The sequence below is a fragment of the Leptonotus elevatus genome, chromosome 17, assembly GCF_054856555.1.
Source record: "Leptonotus elevatus isolate MCC_2025b chromosome 17, RoL_Lele_1.0, whole genome shotgun sequence".
In the NCBI taxonomy this organism is placed as follows: Eukaryota; Metazoa; Chordata; class Actinopteri; order Syngnathiformes; family Syngnathidae; genus Leptonotus; species Leptonotus elevatus.
This window is the reverse complement of record NC_141255.1, coordinates 3,212,814-3,232,888: the sequence shown is the minus strand read 5'-3', so window position 1 is coordinate 3,232,888 and position 20,075 is coordinate 3,212,814. Positions and strand designations below refer to the sequence as shown.

General features: G+C 44.9%; 1 protein-coding gene across 16 annotated transcripts in view; it reads left to right on the top strand.

The window, feature by feature from the left end:
* The window catches only part of magi2a (membrane associated guanylate kinase, WW and PDZ domain containing 2a), a 79,334-nt gene that overhangs the window by 14,012 nt on the left and 45,247 nt on the right, over nt 1–20,075 (top strand). For 15 of the 16 annotated variants that reach the window (XM_086058512.1, XM_086058520.1, XM_086058523.1 and 12 more), the window contains exon 2: nt 5,038–5,154. In XM_086058512.1, coding sequence (XP_085914638.1) covers nt 5,038–5,154 — 117 coding nt within the window. Of the gene's footprint in view, nt 1–3,350; nt 3,696–5,037; nt 5,155–20,075 lie in introns of those variants that run through there. The other variant, XM_086058524.1, reaches the window with a different exon arrangement.

Sequence of the window (20,075 nt, the reverse complement as noted above, 5' to 3'; positions counted from 1 at the left end):
AGCATCTCAAAAGACGTAAGATCCGCTCCTCTCTAATTGGTTCGTTCCACTCTGTGTTTGCTGAGGCCTGCCCCGCCTCAGAAATGCGCTTGATGACGACACTGACCAGACTCGATTGCTGTTACACTGATGAGTCTAGATTTCCAGGCTAAGACAATTCCCTCGATATGAGTTTGTTCCTGGAATCGGGCCAAAAATGGCTGCTTCAAACTAAAATGACTGATTCCTGTGGCTAATGCTTACTTATCTCCTAATCTGATAATAATGATGGTGCGATTTATCTGTTCTCGATTTCTCTCAGCATTTATTCCTGTGCAAAAAAAAAAACACGTATCTAAAATGTTTGGCTATGCTAAGCCATAATTCCTGTCCATGATCCCATAACAACAACGCAGAGCGAGCGCTACGTTGGGGACACTTCCTTCCCTTAGCGTGTATTGGCGGCGGCGTTTGAGCTCAGCAGACTGCAGCGCTGCTGAGCTTTGGCTGGATGAGTTCAATTAAAAAAGGGCCCCAAGCGAGATAATAATGAGAAGTGAGCGTTGTGACAGCATCACCACAACATTAGCAAAAGGATCTTTGGCTACCTCGAAGCCTTGTTTTTTATGCATCGCTCACTTCAATGACATTGCCAAGTTCCACAAGCAAATTGCTGGCATTGGACTCGATTCAACGGGAGTATATCCGAAGCATATTTTCCCGTGATGACCACCCGAGGAGCATCGGCTTCTTTATGCCAGCGCATCCAGCTTCGTCTTTACCGTGACAGGAGTATTATCGTCGCCATGGCAACCGCACTGCGACGTGCCCCATGCTCGCCCTTCATCCTACCTGGCTGCGACTTTTACTCACTCGCCGCCTCCTCAAAACGGCAGCGAGGAGGAGGCCCTTTGACAGCGGGAGGTAGATCCTCCTCATGATAAGTGTAGGTGACAATTCACTCACATTTATATCTTACTACAGTATTCAATTAACCACGCTGCATAAATCAGAATAGGTTAAAAAAACAAACAAATCTAAACCGTGTGTAATGAGCCAACACGAAATGGGGAATCAAAGTCATCCCGCAAATTTGCCTTCTAAAATGGTATCAGAGGTGAGTGGGTGACAAAATCCCAGCCCCACCAGTAGAGCAGTTTTTCCAGAAACTCTGTGTGAAAGGGGCTGAATCAATGACTTACCAAGAGATTCCGTGTAAAGCTTTAAAAACCTCTTCACAGTGATGTAGGCTTTTCTGTGTGAAAGGGGCCAACACAGAATCGCGGGTGGGTAAAGTCAACCTACAAATTTGCTGTCTTGGACGTCCCCTCTCATACTGCAGTTTTGCAGAAACTCAAAACCTTCGACAGGACACAATTTGTTGACTACACAGTCCTCGTTTTGGACTATGTGAGTGAGCTAGGGAGAAACTGCACCCCCCCCAAAAAAAAACACACCGAAATGAACTGAGCCCAAGATCAAACCCAAGACCCCCTAGTTCTGAGTCGGAAATGCTAACCTGTGGACAACTGGCACCTTGTTGCCTTGTTAAAACAGCCCCTGAACTGTCTGCTATGCAGCCGGTTATGGCATGCAAATGAGCTGAATAAAAAAGTATACTGGTTTTGAGGATTATGTTTCTTATCCAATTATCCAAACAAGCCAATTGGGGAGGTGCAACAGAAAGATGTCAGATAGAGGACTCAGATGACAAAGATTTAGCAAAGCCTTTACACAGCGTTGTTTTAAACCTGTGTGACCAAAATCAATGATATCAATACAGAAGAAGTTTGGGTGCCGATGCGGTTTTAAGCGATTTGGCCGAGTGTCAATGATATACTCTTAAGCTTTCGGAAGGGAGCCAAGCTGAAAGGCAGAGGCGACCGAGGAATTCAGTGTTCCTCCATCCTCTGAATCCTGGCCTTAATTTCCTTCTGAATTCTGAAGCCTTGATCAAGTGCCTCGAGACACGACTTAAGTCCTGGTTAGGTCTCCAGTTTGGCCTCGGTGGAGATAAGATGTGCGATGCGACCTGCAAGCCAAGTACTCAGGTTTAGAACCTTGGATGTGTTTTTCTTTGGATACCTGAGCTCATTTCCTTCTGCGTCCATGCTGTGAAGCTGTTGAAAAAGAATAGCGAGCACTCGGTGTCACACCGGTTCATGGGCACCTTTCTACTTGAATGCACATATTAAAGGCGCTGTTGTATTTGCCTGCTTTTATCTTCAAGGTTCAAGTGAAGTTCAGGCAACCGATTCTGCAAATCCCACTCCTACACAGTGTAAACAGCCAACGCCAATGGGAGACCGCGCTCCCAGGAAGTGGAAACTTTCTGGTTATTTTGCAGTCTAATCCGACTTTGTAACCGTCCTAACGAGTCACATGTACCTTTTTATTCCCCTCCTGAGGTAACAGCTGCTCGCTTGTTTTTTCGACTCCCGAGCAGGCTGTTTTCACTCTGAATCTGCCTCCCCGGGGGGGGGACATGGACGGCGGCACCTGCCGAGCGCAAAAAAAGGGTGTACGCTCTTCTGCTGCCGGGCACTATAGTTTTCATCCTTGTACCTGAAAACCGCTGGTGTGGCAGCCCGTGGCTCTTTGCATGCTCGGGATGTTTTGTTTCATCATCTGCAAGTCATGCGCTGTTTGCTTAAAGAAAAGAACCACAGATTTTCGGAATGGCCTCCTGGTATTCCAAAGAAGAAAACAGACAAAAGGCCTTTGTAAACAACTGTGGCTATTTCATCTTCTCAAAGTCTTTTTCCAAAGATCTTTGAGCCATGAGTGATCCAATTAATGAAATGAGCTCTGATTAAGCAGTGCAGACGCATCAGCCACAAAGGTGAGTTTGCGTGCAGTTTCATTTCTGTCGCTTACTTAACCGTATTAGTCAAAAATGCATCCAGTCTTTCGGCCTTGAGACGATATGATGCTGCGCGGCTCCCGCAGAGTGAGTGAAGAGCAGGAATTTTACAGCATTTAAGATTTAATAGAGTTGTTCAAGCTGTTTTCAACACTTCTTTTAATTGGTTAATAATGTGTGAGAATAACAGACGACATGGGGACATGCCAAGTTGGACAAACAGGACGATATATTATCTGCTCTGAAGGAACGACTACTGTTAAAAACGTGAAAATCTGTGATATAGCGAGGGCATGAACAATGAACCGACAAATGGTGGGGGAACGCTAACAGCAATTTGAAATTGATGAAAATCTGGAGTTGTCTCCGCCTTCTTTGGCTTGGGAGACTTTTGGAGTGAATATTGGCAGTGGGATGAAGCCGGGACGTTAAGCTGCCAACGTGACAGGCAATAGAAACTGATGTAGTACGCTGGCCGGTGGACAGGGGGAGCTTCTGCATCTGGGATCTTGGCGAAAACGTTCTCCCAGCGTGATCGTCTCGCGCCGCCGGAGCATCAGCAGCAGTCGCTGTCGCTGCCTCGCTCCCTCTCCTCGCCGCTTCTCCTTCACTCCTTTCCACGCTCTGCCGTCGGAGCTCCTTTTGTGGACTGCACAGACACGCAGAGTGTGAGGTGGTGCGAAGTCGGGGGGGGGGGAAATTTGGCTGGTCGCGGCTCGATTGCAGCGAGCAGAGATTGAGTTGGGCGGCCGGTGAATCCCAGCGGGAGAGAATCCGCCGTCGCATTCCCGCCAGTGGAGATAACTCGAGACGGGAAACCTGTGGCGAGAAGGACGCTGACCACCGACGAGAGGTGCCATCTCAGTGTGTCGTGTTAACGTGTGTGTTATTTTCAGCATGCAGATCAGTCGCCCGGCTCGTCTTTCTCATGCAAATGCAAATTGGCCGCTCGTGTGCCGCTCGCCGCCTTTGACAGAGGCGCAGATGCGCTCTTTAATTCAGGTCTCCTTCATTAGAATGCCGCAAATTAGTTCGGCTCTGATAGACGAGTGCGTGTGTGCGTGTCTGCCTCACGTGCACGCCGCACCAGTGTGGCAATTAATACCTCGTCAATATGCCTGGAAACTTCCGAACTAGGTTACCTTGAATAATGAATTCGGTGGGCACATTCTGTTGGCAGGGCTTTGATAGTCAATGTGGATGTCTTGGCGTCAAGAGTGTAGAAGAAGATGGGGCTGAATGCTATCTGAAGGTTTGACGCGTTCGCTTCGAGACTTGCCTTGCGGAATCCCTGAAGTCACGTCAGTCACGCCGCCCTCCCTCCTTCCGTCATTTTAAATGTGATTATACGGATGCGTGGCAGAGAAGATGGATGGCGTATTTGTCAGGGGAACCCAAGAGGGGTCAAGTTGATGCTTGTTTTAGCTCCCTACTCCCCCCCCCCCCCTACCCCTCCATGCCTCCCCTATCTTCTTCCTCTCGGCCCCCCTTGGGATTTGCCCCGGCCTTCCATCTCTCTAATCCTCTACCTCCATTCCTCTGTCGCCCGCCGCCTTCACTTTATTTTTCCGGCATGCTGAGCCAGCGAGATTAGCCGGTTCCTCGTGAAAATCCATTCACGGAACTTATGGAGGGAAGGCAATCGGCGTGTGATTTATACGCCGACGTTTTGCTGCACATGCTCCAATTAACGCCATTCCGACAGATGCCAGATCGCGGGGCATTGAATAACGTCTTCTACGTTTGCTTGTGAGATTTGATGAATTCAGATCGATATGTTGGTGTTCTGTTCTGCAAAAAATGACATCAGAGACACAGCATTTCACGTGCAACTCAACAAAACAGGTGATTCGGTCATCGGACAGCGACAATTGCTTTCAGCACAACAGACCTGGAGAAGTCAGTGTTGGGTGTTAATCTTCAAAACCGAGTTCCCGGCTTGGTTTTATTCCCTTTCACAGAGGCCCCATCCCGCATCTGACATTACCTTCGATTGCAGAAAGTTCACAGGTGAACTTGAGCCCGCAACAGAGTCGGCCTTGGCGTGCATTGCAGGGCCACTATGGTATTTCGAGGCTAGACAGAGTCCCCTTTGTTTGTTCCATGTTCGCCAAGCCCAATAACATTTTCAGCACCTTTTATCGATTTTCCGGGCAAGTTGTCTTAATACTAGTTTGCCTCTGTTGTTTATCCAGGGGGAGTGATTGACAAGGACCTGCGCCGCTACCTCAACCTGCGCTTCCAGAAAGGCTCGGTAGACCACGAGCTGCAGCAAATTATCCGGGACAACCTCTACCTCCGCACCATTCCCTGTGAGTCCCTGCGTCCTTTTTACCCTTGTCGGTTTCTGGTTTTGCTTCCCGCAAAAGATCCAGCGAGCTACTCTGTTTTTTGTTACGTCATGTGGGTTTGCTTCGCCAACACTCTTACAACATGCGCTTTAAGGTCAACCGTGCATTATTTACACCCCTTCAAGCTCTGTTTAAGGTCCTTTTTCAGGGTATCTCATCCGATAATTTCCGAAGATTCTAGCCTGGGGTAGATACCTGAAATACTGTCTGTTGAGCTGCACCTTTTATTTGGTGTCCGGTTTGAAGTGGCGGGTGTAATTGATTAGCCGCCGAAGGGCTGGATTTGGACGTGGGTCCCAGCTCTTGAATTCAACCGTCCGTCTCGCACTAATTTGCCGCATTAGCTGCACCGCAAGAGCTGACAGTTTAGTAGTGGAAATGAAAGATTTGGATAGAAGGCCTCTGGGTCTACTGTGCCGGTGTGGACTTTATTAGACTACCTCAGTCATTTCTATTATGTATATTCTTCTTATATTCTCATTACATCTTTAAGGGGCTGTGATAGTTGCGGCTTATCTGCATATACAGCCAGAGCCGTGTCATTAAGCCCAGCTCCCTGGTGGTTCGCGTTCCCTCGCACCCCCTAATGGAGCAACTCCTTCTCTTTAAGTCCGGGAAATACGAGACCCTTTTTTGCAAGCACAATTTGTTTTTGAGGCAAGCGTAAATTTTTTCCTGAATTGGCAGATGGAGACGAGGGGCGAAGAGTAAGGAGCAAGAACAAATTGGAGAACAAATACAGGGAGAGAAAGAAAATAAGTAAATGGACTGCATGGAGAAAAAGGGTGCTTCAACAGTACAGTAATGAGTCGTCCACAATGGGCCTCGGTGCTGCAAGATGCAGGATGGAAGGACGCAAGGCTTTTTTGCGTAGCGCTAGCAAATTGCGCTATGCAACGTGGAACATCATGTTCAACTTGAATGGCAAATGAGAGAGTCGTGGACCACAAAATGGATGGCTTGGTTAATAATATTAAAGACAAGAGGTATGTTTGGAATAAAAATGTTGACCCAAATACACTTAAAATGGTGTTTGCGGGTCAAAGTGCTGTGAGTAATTGGACTTTTTCTTTCCTCAACATTTTCAATATCCTGTTATGTGCATCTGTGTTCTTGTGAGTCCGGTTTTTCCCCCCCCAGGCTCTTGTAGTTGTACTAAGCATCAAACAAACGTATTGAGGCCTGTTTAGGTAGTCAGCAAACAACTATAAAGTAACTGGCTCACATGAACTCGGGTAATATATTCTGATGGTCCGGGAAACTTGAACTGATATGCCTGGCATGGCTGTGATTCTGGCTTCTTGAAGGCTGTAGGAAGTCTTCCGTCATCCAAACATCAGGCATCAGATAAATCGGTATCTCAGATGCTTTGTTGTCACTCTTTGTCTAATCGTAACTGCTGTGGGAGAAATGAAAAGCGGATTCAAAAAAAGGGGGATTTTAGGTTTAGGCCCTCCCTCCTCCCCTTTCCTTTGCGTGTTGCCTGTATTTTTTGCTATTGGAGATTAATAATAACATGCAACAAAGCTGGGAAATCATATCTATTGCCAAAGCGTGGGGCTTACTCCAGAAAGCAGTCCAAATGTTTGCTGTAGGCAAAATCGTCTGTCACCAACATTTTGCATCTTGCTGGAGCTACTTGACTTCTTGGAGTTGCGATGAAAAGATAACATTAGGCCATGCTTATCTCTCAACTGTTCATGGTTGCCTGTTGATGAGATGTGTGTGAGAGATAAACCTCGAGGCTTGAAAGAGAATAATAAGCCAAAGATCTGAAGCGCTCATCGCAGCAATTTGAACATAAGGCGCTGATTGGACAGTAGAGACATTTTTGGGGGGGTGGGGAGGTAGCGGGAGTTAGCTGACAGGTAAGAGTCCCTGCTTCACATACTAATGGAGCAACTTGGACTGAGTGAGTGGCTGGGAAAGGGGGGGGGGGGGGGGTGGAAAGGGCCAGCGCTTTAGACAAATTGCCTGGTTGAAATCCAAGGTCAGAGCGTTAATAGCCCGAGCGGTTGTGAAATCGGGCCTATCGTCTGCTAATCCACGTAGGTTTGATGTAAGAGGTGGACAGCAGCAGGGGGGGGCGGAAGTTGGAGGTGCACATTGAACAAGTGTGCCAAGGCAAAAGCTGACGTCAGGCGGTGAAATGAAGTTGCGTTAAAGAAGCTGACTCACAACACTCGTTGACCTGCGACGATTGCGTACGTCCACTGATTTACAAAAGACGATTTCAAACAGGCTCCTCTGCTGCAGCAAACAAATAAGCGAAAGCTTGAATGTCAACTGGATTTCAAATGAATCTCTCAAGGTATTATTAGCCTGCTCTTCTTCTTCTTCTTCTTTCCATCCTGTTTCCTTCTTTTGTCTTCTTGGCACAAGCAAATCAACACAATAATATGTGACCTTTTTGGCAGTGCAGCCACTTAGCGTTGCGCGCGGTCGGTGTCTAGTGTTGAATAATAACGCTGACGATCAAAGGGTCAGGAGCAGGTGAATAGAATGGGGCATGCACATCACTTGTTGGATGTAATAGAAAATGGACATTGTTGTGCACTTAGTGATCCATTTTGGAGGGGGGGGGTGATTGTAGGCTGGAACGTCCTTGTCGGTAGGGCCAGGGCAGTTTTATTGCAGGGTTAGTCTGATAAGGAGTTGAGGATAAGCGGTTTGGGTGTTAAGATTGAGGGTTCGGGGATATCGTGGTTCCCGTATTACGGATTCCTCCAAGGTCCTAAATTGTCCCCAGGAAGTCTTCGTCTTGAATTGGGGCTGAATTAGAGAGGCACGTCCCAAGACTTTTATCCATCTCGTCTTATGGGTTAGAATGTGAGTTAATGGAGGGTTTGATTCTCTCTGGGAGTTTGTTTTGATTGCCGGGGTAACCGGTTGTGCAGCGCTGAGGCTGTTTCCTAATGAGATGGAGCGTATGTTCCATCTGTCCACGCGCACGTTATTGGTTTGATCATCGTCGAGTCTTGCGGCGGGCGGAAAGCGAGAAACACACGCTTTGCCTTTTTCGCCGCGTCCTCCCACAGTCTGTCTCTTCGGCGAGAGACATAATCTGACTGCAACAGTTTCTTTTTCTGCTTTTGCCCACCCCCCTCTTTGTTTGTTTTTGATAGCCAGATGCCTAATAAAGTAATTAGTGAGGTAATAAACAGACTAACAGCCGACTCCCCCATTGCCCCTTCATATAGCAGTCCTCCAACCCTAAAGTTATAGGTTTGCCTGAGTGATATTTATGGACACAACAAAGGGTTATTGGGATCACAAAGACGCCTTTAATCAAAAGCTCAATTTCTGTCATGCATTTAATCTGTCCCCTTTCCTCTTCCCTTGCTCATTGGAAGCATGGTGCTGGTTTCCATGGCAACCCTTTCCTCTCCCCGCCTGCGTCAAAGACTCGGCTGCTAAAATTCACGTCTTTCTTTTTTTCTTTTTTTTTTCTTCCCCGCATACTCCTCCATGTTCGACGCCCCCCCTCTTACCTGTCAGTCCGGGGTCTTTGCACTTTCAGACCCGAATTTGGTGGAGCAGAAAGTAATTAAGGGCAGCATCCCTGTAAACGCTAAACATCAAGTTTGGTTGCTGACCTTTCGGAAAATTAACCGTCCATTTGTCCGCGATTGTCAACAGTTTTGGTAAAGGCAGCAAAAGGATGCGTTTGGTTCGGATCCCACCAATCACAAAAGACGATCCTCTGTCAGTCAGCAGTCGGCGCTCTTTCAAAACATACGGCAGTCAATCTGTATCTTAAGGAAGGCACCATTTCACAATGACATTTCATTTACCAAAAAGGCTTGCGTGAGACCTGAACCGACGGTCCGCGTGCATTTCCAGCCGACCCGCGCATTAATTACAGCGCTACATTATTCACCGGCTTTCTCGAATGGATCCTAATGGAGCTTGGTTCCTCTGTGCCGCTTCTTCCTTTCCCATGTCGTGTAACGGAAAGACATTCAACTGAATTTTCCAACAATGCTTCTATTACAAAGTAACGACGAAAAAGCCCAGCTCCTTGATGTTTAGGGCTATATTTAAAAAGGAGCTTTGTGTAGTCACTAATGCACTTCGGTCACTTTAAAGTGGCTCGTGGTCGATTTCCACCAAGAGATGACCGCCGTTATCACCGACATCTTTTGTAGCCGTCTGCCAAAACTCGTTTGAGCTTGGACTTTGTATGTACCCGCCGCTGCTGAAATCTCGTCCTCTCGCTACCATTTTTTCCATTTTGAATGGACAACTCCGCGATGGTTATCTGCGCTTACAGTCCTAGTTTCTAACTAAGTGGCGGCCTTATCTGAACGAGTAAGTGGAACGGCGAGCCTTTGGCGATTATTTTATGCCAGCAGATTAGGTGCCTTTGGGTAGTTTTAGGGGTAAATTAGGAAATAGAAGGCCTATGGGGTCAAGTGTGTGCCTGAAGGATTGTGGTAGTTTCAGGTCTACAAGTATCTCAATTTGTAGTATCGGGCTATGGGTTTGAGACTCAAATTAACACAGGGGTGTATGGGTGGCTTTGGGGTTAGTTTAGTGCTAATCTAGGGTTACATCCTACATCTATATTTGGATTCTGTTCTGGTCTGTGAGTTGGTTGGTGTAGGACTGTAGATCTTTAGGATTGGGGTAGGTTAAAGGGTTATAGGTAACTTGGTGATGTCCTTACCCTTAAGCATCAATTTTAAACTTGGAGTAAGTTTAGGGCAATGGCCCATATGTGACCTGATGGTCTTAACTGGTTTCAACTGGTTTTAAGTGCGCCAGAGTGCAGATAGATAGGAAGACGCCAAGCCACAATGGCCGAGCTCAAGTCACCTATCGAGTCATTAAGAGGGCTAATCTGTATCTTGACCTCCGCCAAACCCCTGAGACTGACTCACCGAACCCTGGTTAAGAACCACTGGTTTAGGGGGTACTGGTGACTATAGAGGTATGTGTAGATGTAGGGATTGGGGTACGTTTAAGGTTGTGTGTAGCTCAGTGGGCGGGTGTATCCTGACGGATCGGTTTCAGACGAGGAGTAAAAAAAAAAAAAAAAACTCTTCCCCAGAACATACGTTTTTGTGGAGTCGAATTAGAATTTGATGTGCAACATTGTAATTTGTTGCTGTTTATTATTCTGGTTCATCCTAAATGAGGCCAAACTCGGTGGGGTTTGTCGCCCAATCAGTGTCGCAAAGCTGCCAAAAACCTCACTAGAATGCTTAATGAACTTCCATATGTGCCATTCTGGACTCAAGCCCAGTCGTGATGTTCTCTATGGCTGCTATTATTGCACATAGATATAACAAACCAACTCCCAGGTGTTTCTGTAAAAAGTTCACCCAAGTGGTGGCTCATGCGAGGACAAAGAAAGATGCTTGATTTGGTCCACAGAGCCGCTTCGGAGAACCAGACTAGCGACGGCTTTAATATTCATGGCCAGAGACTGCACTCTTTTACCCAAAAGGGCGTTTTTATTCCGGCCAACAGTCCCTCCCTCTGAAGTGCTCACAAATACACACACATAATCCTTCTATATTTATATGCTCGCCATTAATAGGGATATAATTAGTCATAGGGAACATAGTAATTACACGAGCTGTCATGTAAACACCTTAATTGTATTTCCGACCCATATCTCACATATAATTGGAGGAAGTGTTGCATGTTTAGCATCCATTCATCCATTTTGTCTAAAGAGAAACCGCTTTTCTGTTTGTTCTCATCCATACACAAAAATGATAGATTATTTTTTTATCCGTAACGATCGTGTTGCATTTCACCGCGAGGTGCCACAAGGGCGTCCTAAAATAGTGTACGCGATGAATGTAAAGTGCTTGTTCTGATTTATGTGCGAAATCTTTTAAAAGCGCAAAGAATGAAATAAAACACCATCCGTCGCCGCCTCCCACTTGGCTCCTCTCGGTGGTTCAGTCGGCTTTGGAATGACACAATTTCAGCGAAGGGAGCGCAACGGGCCGCAAGGCCATCCAAGAAAGAAAGAAGGAAGGTCCCCCGGGTTCCAGTCCTTGGAGGCGGCCTCGCTGTCACAGTTGTATTGGCTTAGTAACATTCGCGATGTTAATTACTGAGGCTCCGTGAGGAATTGTCCCAACTCGATGGTAAGCAGTTCACAAAGCCTTTTCATCCTCGAAACGGGCTGAATAAACGATTCGATCAGATTAATTTACGAAAACCGCCAACCGTCTTTTTGTTTACCGCTTGTTTCAATTGACATGGCAGCCCATTTGTGCGGCAAACCTGGGCCCGACTAAATTGTCCGTGCAATGTTTGCAACAAACATGTTTGTACAAAATGGTCCTGCACCAATCTCTAATGTCCTTCTGCTTATTTATGAAGCAACCCCCTTTGCTCCCGGCTGTTTTACTGGATTTTGAGGCCCACAGAATATATTGTGTTCTATTGCTATAAAAACATGGAACCTACCAAAAGAAAGACTAGAGTCTCTTCTTTCATCTGCTAAAAAATTATTTGTATCTGTTTAAATTTTGCAACAATTAGCATTAGAGTATAGCTAACTTTCATCATTATTCACAAACCTGTTAAAAACACTGGGGAAAAGAGCTTTTTGCAACATGGCACTGGTTGATCTCCTATACTATGCTGCCACCTGCTGGCCGTTTTTTGTAATAACTACCATAAATACGTTTTTGGGACGATGGCAATATTTTAAATAGAACGTTTTTATAGGTTTTTGGGAGATAAAGAGGTAAAGATAAAAACACTTTTCAATGTCTAAGCTATTAATTTTTGTGCTTTTCGACTTGTCTTTTCTATACTTCTGGTTTTGGTAAAAAAAATAAAAAAGCAACAAAAAAATAATAATAATAGGTACTCAGTATCCAACAATGTTTTCAATCGCCCGTTGTGCAAATCGTGCCTGGAGTGTTGACAACGCCCGAAACGTAAAAAAAAACTCCCCTTTGCTTTGGCCCGAATTGCACCGCCCTACCCGTGGAATATCCAAGCAATTATTTATCTTGCGAGATTGAAATCTTTGCATGCGCTGCGCTCTACTTCTTGGAAGAGTGTGGCTCACGCAGACGCGCTGTCAGAGCCGCGAGTGTGTTTGACCAAGCCGCTAATGAAATATTCCATCAGACGTACCACCGATTTGATGCGTGGCAACTGGCGAGGTGTGACGCTATCACAATGTCATTTGCTACGTAGCAATAATGCCGGTCATCAACACCACTTAGAGGGGGGGGGGGGGGGCTATTGTGACTGCGAGGCTCATCCCAATGCAATAAGTGGCACGGGGTGAAAGTTTCAAGACGTTTCATAAGAAATGTCAACATCTTTTAGGCAATCCGTCACGCGTCGTTCGGCCTATCATTGGCACACGCCGGCCATTTATCACCACGGCGATCCGTTGCGTGGCACATCACCTCTCTTTATGTGTTTTATCATCTATAATATCCCGCCTGCATATCTGGCGGCCTCTCCGGGTTGCGTTGCCCCCATGGGGCTGATTAAAGTTTCATCTCATCTTCAAAGACGACGACGCACGGTGCAGTAGCAGGAGTAGTATTGCCAGCTGTTGTGAGTTGGAAAGAAAGAAAATGCATATGTCGAAATAAATGTTTTGTACGCTGAACTTTCTTCACCGTCCTATTCACTTCTTTTCAATTTGCATCGCAGCCACTTTAGGTAGCCAACCTGTTGTGACTGAATTAATTGTATGCATAACTTCCTGCTACATACTTCACTGTCTTCCTTTTCAATGGCCACAGCAGCCCGTTTAAGCAGTAAACTAGTCGGGTCTAAATTATTTTAGACCACAGCGTCACAATAGTTACAACAAACATGTTCATACATAATGATCTTGCGCAAAACTCCGTTGTTCCTCTGTTTACTTTCTACCGCAGCCCATTTAGGCGGCAAATCATTTTGGGGCCAAATTATACTCGCAATATTTGGGACAAACAAAACGAATCTTTATTTATACCAGTAAGTACTAACTAGTTTGGTCTGCACGGATTACTGATTTAAAAATATTTCTGACAAAGTGAGTTCATACATAATGGTCCGGTCCTACGCCAAACTCCACCGTCTTTTCAATTTCAGTTTCAACAGCAACCCATTTTCACAGCAAACCAGTTGTAACTGAATGACTTGCACCATTCGTGCAATTCATTATGCCTCCCTGTTGATTCAAATGCAAGGTCTCTCAAATTCCAATGATCAGCAAATACGAATAAATTCATTCATCATGCCCGTCTATGAGAATGGTTTGTTCATAAAAGTTACTGTCAGCTTCATCAAATATTTTCTACCTGGCTTCTTTTTAAGCAAAAGATTGAAACCCAACACGTCAAACACAACTGGACCGTCGTCACAGGTGAGATTAGAGAAAACCCGTAATCTCCGCGCGCCAATTGATGGCATCTGCAGGGACTTGACGAAAACCAATCGTGAGCCAATTATCCTGATGAATGGGATTATCGTTAGCGCCTCTCCTGGTGGATCCTCGACGCATCCTCCAGCGGAAGCAACCGCAATACCTGCTGTTCTCATTCAGCAAAGTGGCTGCTTGTGTGGCGAAGAGAGTTTTGTTTAGAACCTCAAGGCTTTCAAATGATCAATAAGTGCCTGCAGGCTAAACCCCCCCCCCCCCACCCCTCAAGGCGAGTAGTGTGACTTTGCCGCACCTGAAAGCCTTTTTGGTTTTGATGTGCTTTACGGCAGAAAGTGGCGTTGTCCTTGAGTACCTCACCTCAAACATCAATAAAAAGTTTTCATTCGTTATTATTGTCATTATTACCAAAAGTGCAGCGCTGTGGAACCAAGGTAAAAACAAGCCCAGTTTATGAACAGTATGCTTTATGGACTTTTTTATTTTTTAATGACCTCAGCTCACACACTGGTATCGGCATCCTTCATGTGTACCCGATACCTGTGAAATAAGACCGGTATCTGCACGATTCCAATACCTGGTATTTGTACTTAACTCATTCACTCCCAGCCATTTTCACTAGGCAAACCCCTTTACTCTTACTTCATCAGGGGGGGAAAAGCATATTTGTATCTGTTTCCGTTTTGCAACAATTAGCATTAAAATATGGCTATGTTTCATCATTATTCACAAATCTGTTTAGAACTGTGGGTAACTGAGCTTTTTTTTCAACATGGCCCTGGTTGATCTCTTCTATTCTGCTGCCATCTGCTGGCCGTTTTTGTAATAACTACCATTGCTTTAAGCGCCCTCTTCAAGCCTTCTGTATGCTCTAGCATTAAAAAAACAAACATAAAACATGTATAAATACATCTTTGGGAGCATGGGAATATTTAAAATAGAACGCATTTATACGTTTTTGGGAGCAAATGAATTAATCTCCCCATATCATACCATACACTATAAAACCACTTTATATTTTATTGTGTTTACAGCGCTAATTTTCTTAAACAAAGAACCCAAACAAAAAACTGCTTTAAGCTCGTAAATCAAGGTACCCTTAAGAGTTCACGGTTAGCCTGCAGCGGCGTCAGGTAGTGGCTGAGCGTAAGCGCGCCTGAAACGAAGGGTGTGTTGTGTACGGTGTAAAAGTGTGTTTAACTGCGGGGCACATTTATTATTGATGCTTACAAGAGAACCGGACAGCTCACGCTGGCGCTCAGGTAGGCTCGGTTAAGCGGGCCTGAATCTGCCCTGAAATAATTGGCCATAACGCGGCGCGGCCTCACGCTTCGTCTCTGCTGCTCCGACTCGCCGCATGACTCATCTTGGTTCATTCGAGTTCTCAGGCTTTGGACATTTTACTCCGCCTAATCGCCGATCTCCCTGGAGTGGAAGCAAAGAGCTGCAGCCGCCAAATTAAGAGGATGAGATTAGGTCGACAGACATTAAACCTAAAAGGGAAAATAACCACCATTGCGGATGGACTAGATGGGTCTGATCCATCTCCTTAGGGATACATAGAAGAGGAAGATGTTAAATTAGCAGTAGTTTAAACTGCGGTGATAGGTCGTCAGATTCAATTTAAAAAGTGTCATTGTCCTTTGATTTATGTTTCAAGTTTCATGGCAACCCACTTAGGCGGACAACAACTTGGGTATGACTATGAATTATTTGTATGTACAAAATTGCAATATTTATTACAACTTGTTGGTACAAAATGGTCGTGCACCAAAAACGGTTGTCCTTCTGCTTACTTCCATTTTTCAAATTTCACGGCAGCCTTTCTAGGCAGCAAATCAGTAAAGATTGGTCTTGATTGTTACAACAAACCTGTTTGTAAAAAGGTGACCTTCATCGGACTCTGCTGTCCTTCTCTTTACTTTCTGTTTCTATGCCAACGACTTGTGTCTCTGTAGTGTAGTTCTTGTTTCAATATATTTGGCAGCCCATTAAGGCAACAATCTAGTCATATTTGAGAATTATTATTATTATTATTATTATTACTATTGTTTGCATTTTCAAAATGTTGTTTAACAAACATGTTGGTATCAAAATGGTCTTTCTCCACACTTCACTGTCCTCCTGCTTACATCCTGTTATAGTTTCAACAGCATCCCATTTAGGCGGCAAACTAATTGGATTGTACTTAAAATAATTGCAACACACATTTTGTTGCCAAATTTGTCCTTTACCAGACTCTGCTGTCCTGCTATTGAGGTCTTGTTTCAATATCTGTGGCAACCCATTTAGGCGGCAAACCAGTCTGTTCTGAATGAATTGTATTCAGTAAAGCTTGACGGGAAATGTTTGTTTGCACTATCTGCGTTGCGGTAAAAACGCAGATTGAAATCCAAGATTCCGCCTGCACTCTCCATCGCCGTCTCACTCGCACACCCGTCCGACGCCTATTTTTAGACGGGTGACTTTACGAAGCAAATAGGTCAAGGCTGTTGGTGAAACACACATGATCACATTGTGCGGGATTCCTCATGACTCCTCCGCCAGCTGAAGCCAAGCTTGAAGGATTCTCGCCGCTCCTTCTATGAAAAGATTCAGGTTTTAATCCAAGGTCCGTAAATCCGCAGCGCGATGTGTAATCGCCATCATTAAATCCTGGTTTTTGCCCGAGCTGTCAAGATGGGAAATTTAGCGGTATCCTAAAAGGCCCGGCCGGTCGCAACGTACGTCCTTAATCCTGATCTTTGAAACAATGAGTGCAGTCTTACATTTTTCAAGATTTCGCCCTTTTGTGCACATTCCTCATGTTCACCCACGTTCCGATGCTTTCGAGATAAATCACCCAGCCTCAACTTTGTGGCTCCAATGCACCAGAGCAGAGTCAAATAAAACAATTACAATCAAAACAACTTTCTGGTAGCCTCATCGATCAACCCCCCCCCACCCCCCCTCCCCCAATGCAGGATTTTGTACTGTGCCGAAAACAGAGAAATTATTAGAGGGATTCTTGCTCAGTGTGTTTGCCTGAAATTTCTTGGCCGTGCGACTTTGCGAGGTCGCGCTCTGTCCACACGTCTGGGAGCGGGATAGCGTTCAGGAGGCGGAGAATGCGGCGACGTTGACATTCCGGAGTGGTAGAAGAAGGAAGGCGCACAATAGGGGGTTTTATTTGAACTCCCTGCTCATGAATGTTGACATTTTCAGTGAAATACAAAAGTGGTGCGGAGTCAAACTAATTTGGCCATCGAAGCTTTTTCGCTGCTCGCTGCCCTGTGCTTTTCAAACTGGGGGCGGGGGGGGGGGGGCGCACTACCACGCTAATAACATCAATTATAGTACAGTACTGCTCTCTAATTGGGCTAAAAGCCAGGGAACATACACTGAGTGCCCCCTTGATGCATTTTAATGACAAATAAGCAGAATAAAAAATAAAATATATATATTTTTTTGTTGTTGTTTCCCTGCACCATTCACAGATTTGTTTTTCTATATTTGTTTTATGTCCTTGTTTTGGGGCTTTTTGGGGGGGGGTTATCTGTGTTTTTTTGTAGAATATTTGGGGTTTACAAAATCAGGGTTTTTCCCGTGTACAAAATTCAGAGGCGGCCACCTCCACCTAATTTGCTCGCCAACTCCAGCCTGAGCCGCTGATACTGCTCGACACAGCGCTCCAGCTGTGTTGTTGAGCTCGGCAGCAATGCATTTTAACTGCAGTTGCAGTCTTGCGCCATTAGGGAGGCGCTATATCAACAGCAACGCACCGGAATGGCCTGAAGTAACAATCGAAGAAGAAATCATTTTCTTTTTTTTTTTCTAAACTTTAATGTACCGAAGAAGAAACGGATCATTTAGCAACCATTGCACACGCCCATTTCCTGTTTGTCTAAACTTTTGTACTGTACGTCATTGTGAACGTCTCGTAACAAATGTGCAGAGGTTATCGCGCTCATCTGGTCTTTCACCGCCATTGACCCTGTGGTGTCCTTTTCCGTTGCCGCCGTCTGACACTTGGGCCCAATCGGCTTTAATGTCACCGTGGCCTCCTTTTGGCATTTGTGCTCAAAGGCGATTTTCTCACTTGACGCCGAGCCCACTGTTGACGAAAGTGAGATGCGACGACAAAATCACAGCCCCTCCCCTCCCCTCGCATCCCTCGCCGGCTGCCATTAGTATTCAGTGGCGGTAGCTTCCTGACACGATGTTCCTTCACGCCTCTCCCAGAGGATTTCCGACTCACCCTTCTCCGTGTGTCTCTCGTCCTCGCCTCCTCTCCCCGAATTTCATCGAGGCTTGCGTTTATTTTGCATCGCCATGGAGACAGCCATGTTAGTCCCCCGCATTGTCGGTAAAAGGTGCGGACCGCCCATTGAGATTCAAACTCTGGATCGGCTGAGGCAGGCGTGTTAACGACTCCACTGCGAAAACTGGGCTTAAAAAAACCAAGCAACAAAAGTTACGATATGTAATATATGACTAAATTATCTGTCAGTAGGACAGGAAAATGTGACTTGAATAAATTTTGCGATTATTTATTTTGATTATGACCAGTATCAAATTGTTTTTTTTTTGGTAGTTTTAACAGTAGTTAAAATATTGCAAAAACAACAACAACTTGATGTTGCAGAATGTTTCGTGATGATTTGACGTTGACGAGCACTTGTCAAGTTGAATGTTTCCGATGTATTTGACCACTTAGCTAGCTTAATTGCTTCTTCCTCCACACAGTTTTGTTTGTTTAGTTTAGCATAGTTCAGCTAGTCAACCAACAAACTGTAGTTCAAATATCATAACCCCCCCCCAAAAAAATGTATAGGGCAAAATATTTTTTTGGCAGTTTGACATCGATCAACGCTAGCTGAAGGTGAATGTTGGTCATTTCCGATGTCTACAAAGTTTCATAGTTTTTCCATAATTCAGCGAGCCAACCAAGGTTCAAATATCGTTAAACATCAAATTTGATGGGGGCAAACGGATTCTGTTTGATGGTGAATTTTGGGAGTTTGTCATTTTTCCGATGTGCTTTCCAACATTTTGTAGCTTAATTCCAACTTTTTTAGGTCAGATTGTTTCTCATGGCCTCTTTTTTTTTTTTTTGCTCCTTCCTCTCATCAAGTCCCCGTTAGATGTTTTTGGTTTCCGCAGCTTACTGAGTATTTTGCTGGTTAGTTGAAAGGAGATGATCAAGGAGCCCAAATCGCATGAAAGCAAAGTGTATTTTTCCGCGCTTGTAAATAATTGAGACGTCAGGACATTTAAAGCGACGCCACGGCGACCGCGCCATGTAACGCGAATCAAATGGTCGCAACGCGCTCGAGAGCGAATCTGCCCTGACGCGCTTTACATATTCGCCGTAATGTCAAGTTAGGACAGATGAAGCGTTTCGCCTCGCTTATGCTACTGCATAAAAAAGCACCCCAAAAATTCTAAGATCTTTTTTGTTTTATTTAGCCTGTTTATTTACACTTCACAGGGAAATATCTCCTCTTCACTCTCGTCTGGTGCTCGAGTGACGCATCCATTTGAATGGCAGAATATTTCAAGGTTTTGTTTGGACCACTGGGCCCGCCGGCAGAGTCTTTATGCGACGCCTTCGAGACGAATAAAAGGCGGAGCGCAGCGTGAAAATTGTCCTCTGTCTGCTTTGTGTCGCGCAGCTTTTAGATCAAACTTTCAGCGTTTTTGCACGCAGTTGGTCGAGGCACTTCGTTAGCGGCAAGTCGGCGTTTTCGCCGCCGACTTGCTCTGACTGAGCATTATTTCTCATGATAACCACGCACCTATAAACAACATCAGCAAGATTCATTGGCGAGCGATCGGGTCTTTACGCGGTGGAAGGCAGGCTGTTGATTCGGTCTCAACGGGTTTGCCGTCGAAAGGAGGAGCTTAAACTTGGGGGAGTTCTCAAGTCAAGACATGGCTGACGTCAAAATGCAGATTGTGAAGTCGTCAAAGGAAGAATGGTTGATGATTTTCATTTGAGTTATAAGAAGAACAGTAGGATGGCAATTTCTTTCTGTGGGAGGTGTGCGCTTAGCTACGGATAGCGAAATATGCCAAAATCACGATTCAGTACCTTACCTTAGTTTTCAGGGTTTTTAAAATTTGATTTTGTATGAGATTTTTTCTAATAGGTTTTTTGGTGAGCTAACAAATACACGCACGCACATACACATACTCACCCACACACACACAAAAAAAAAAATATATATATATATATATATAAAAAATATACATAAAATAAAAATAAAGAGCAATGATGATGACATTTCCGAATGAACAATACTGAGCTGTTTATAATAAAAAAGAAAAGAAAAAAAATAATAATAATAATAATTAGATTTCATTTGAATTCTCCCCCAAAATTGAGATGTGCACAATAGAATAGGTTCGATCTCTCGCTCTCCCAAACATCAGTAATGTGTCTTTTTTTTTTTTTTAGGGAATGTTTAGAAGGATGTTTAAAGGTAAATCAATGAGCGGGTTGAACCTGAATCCTTTTCTCCTTTTTTTTTTTTTCTAA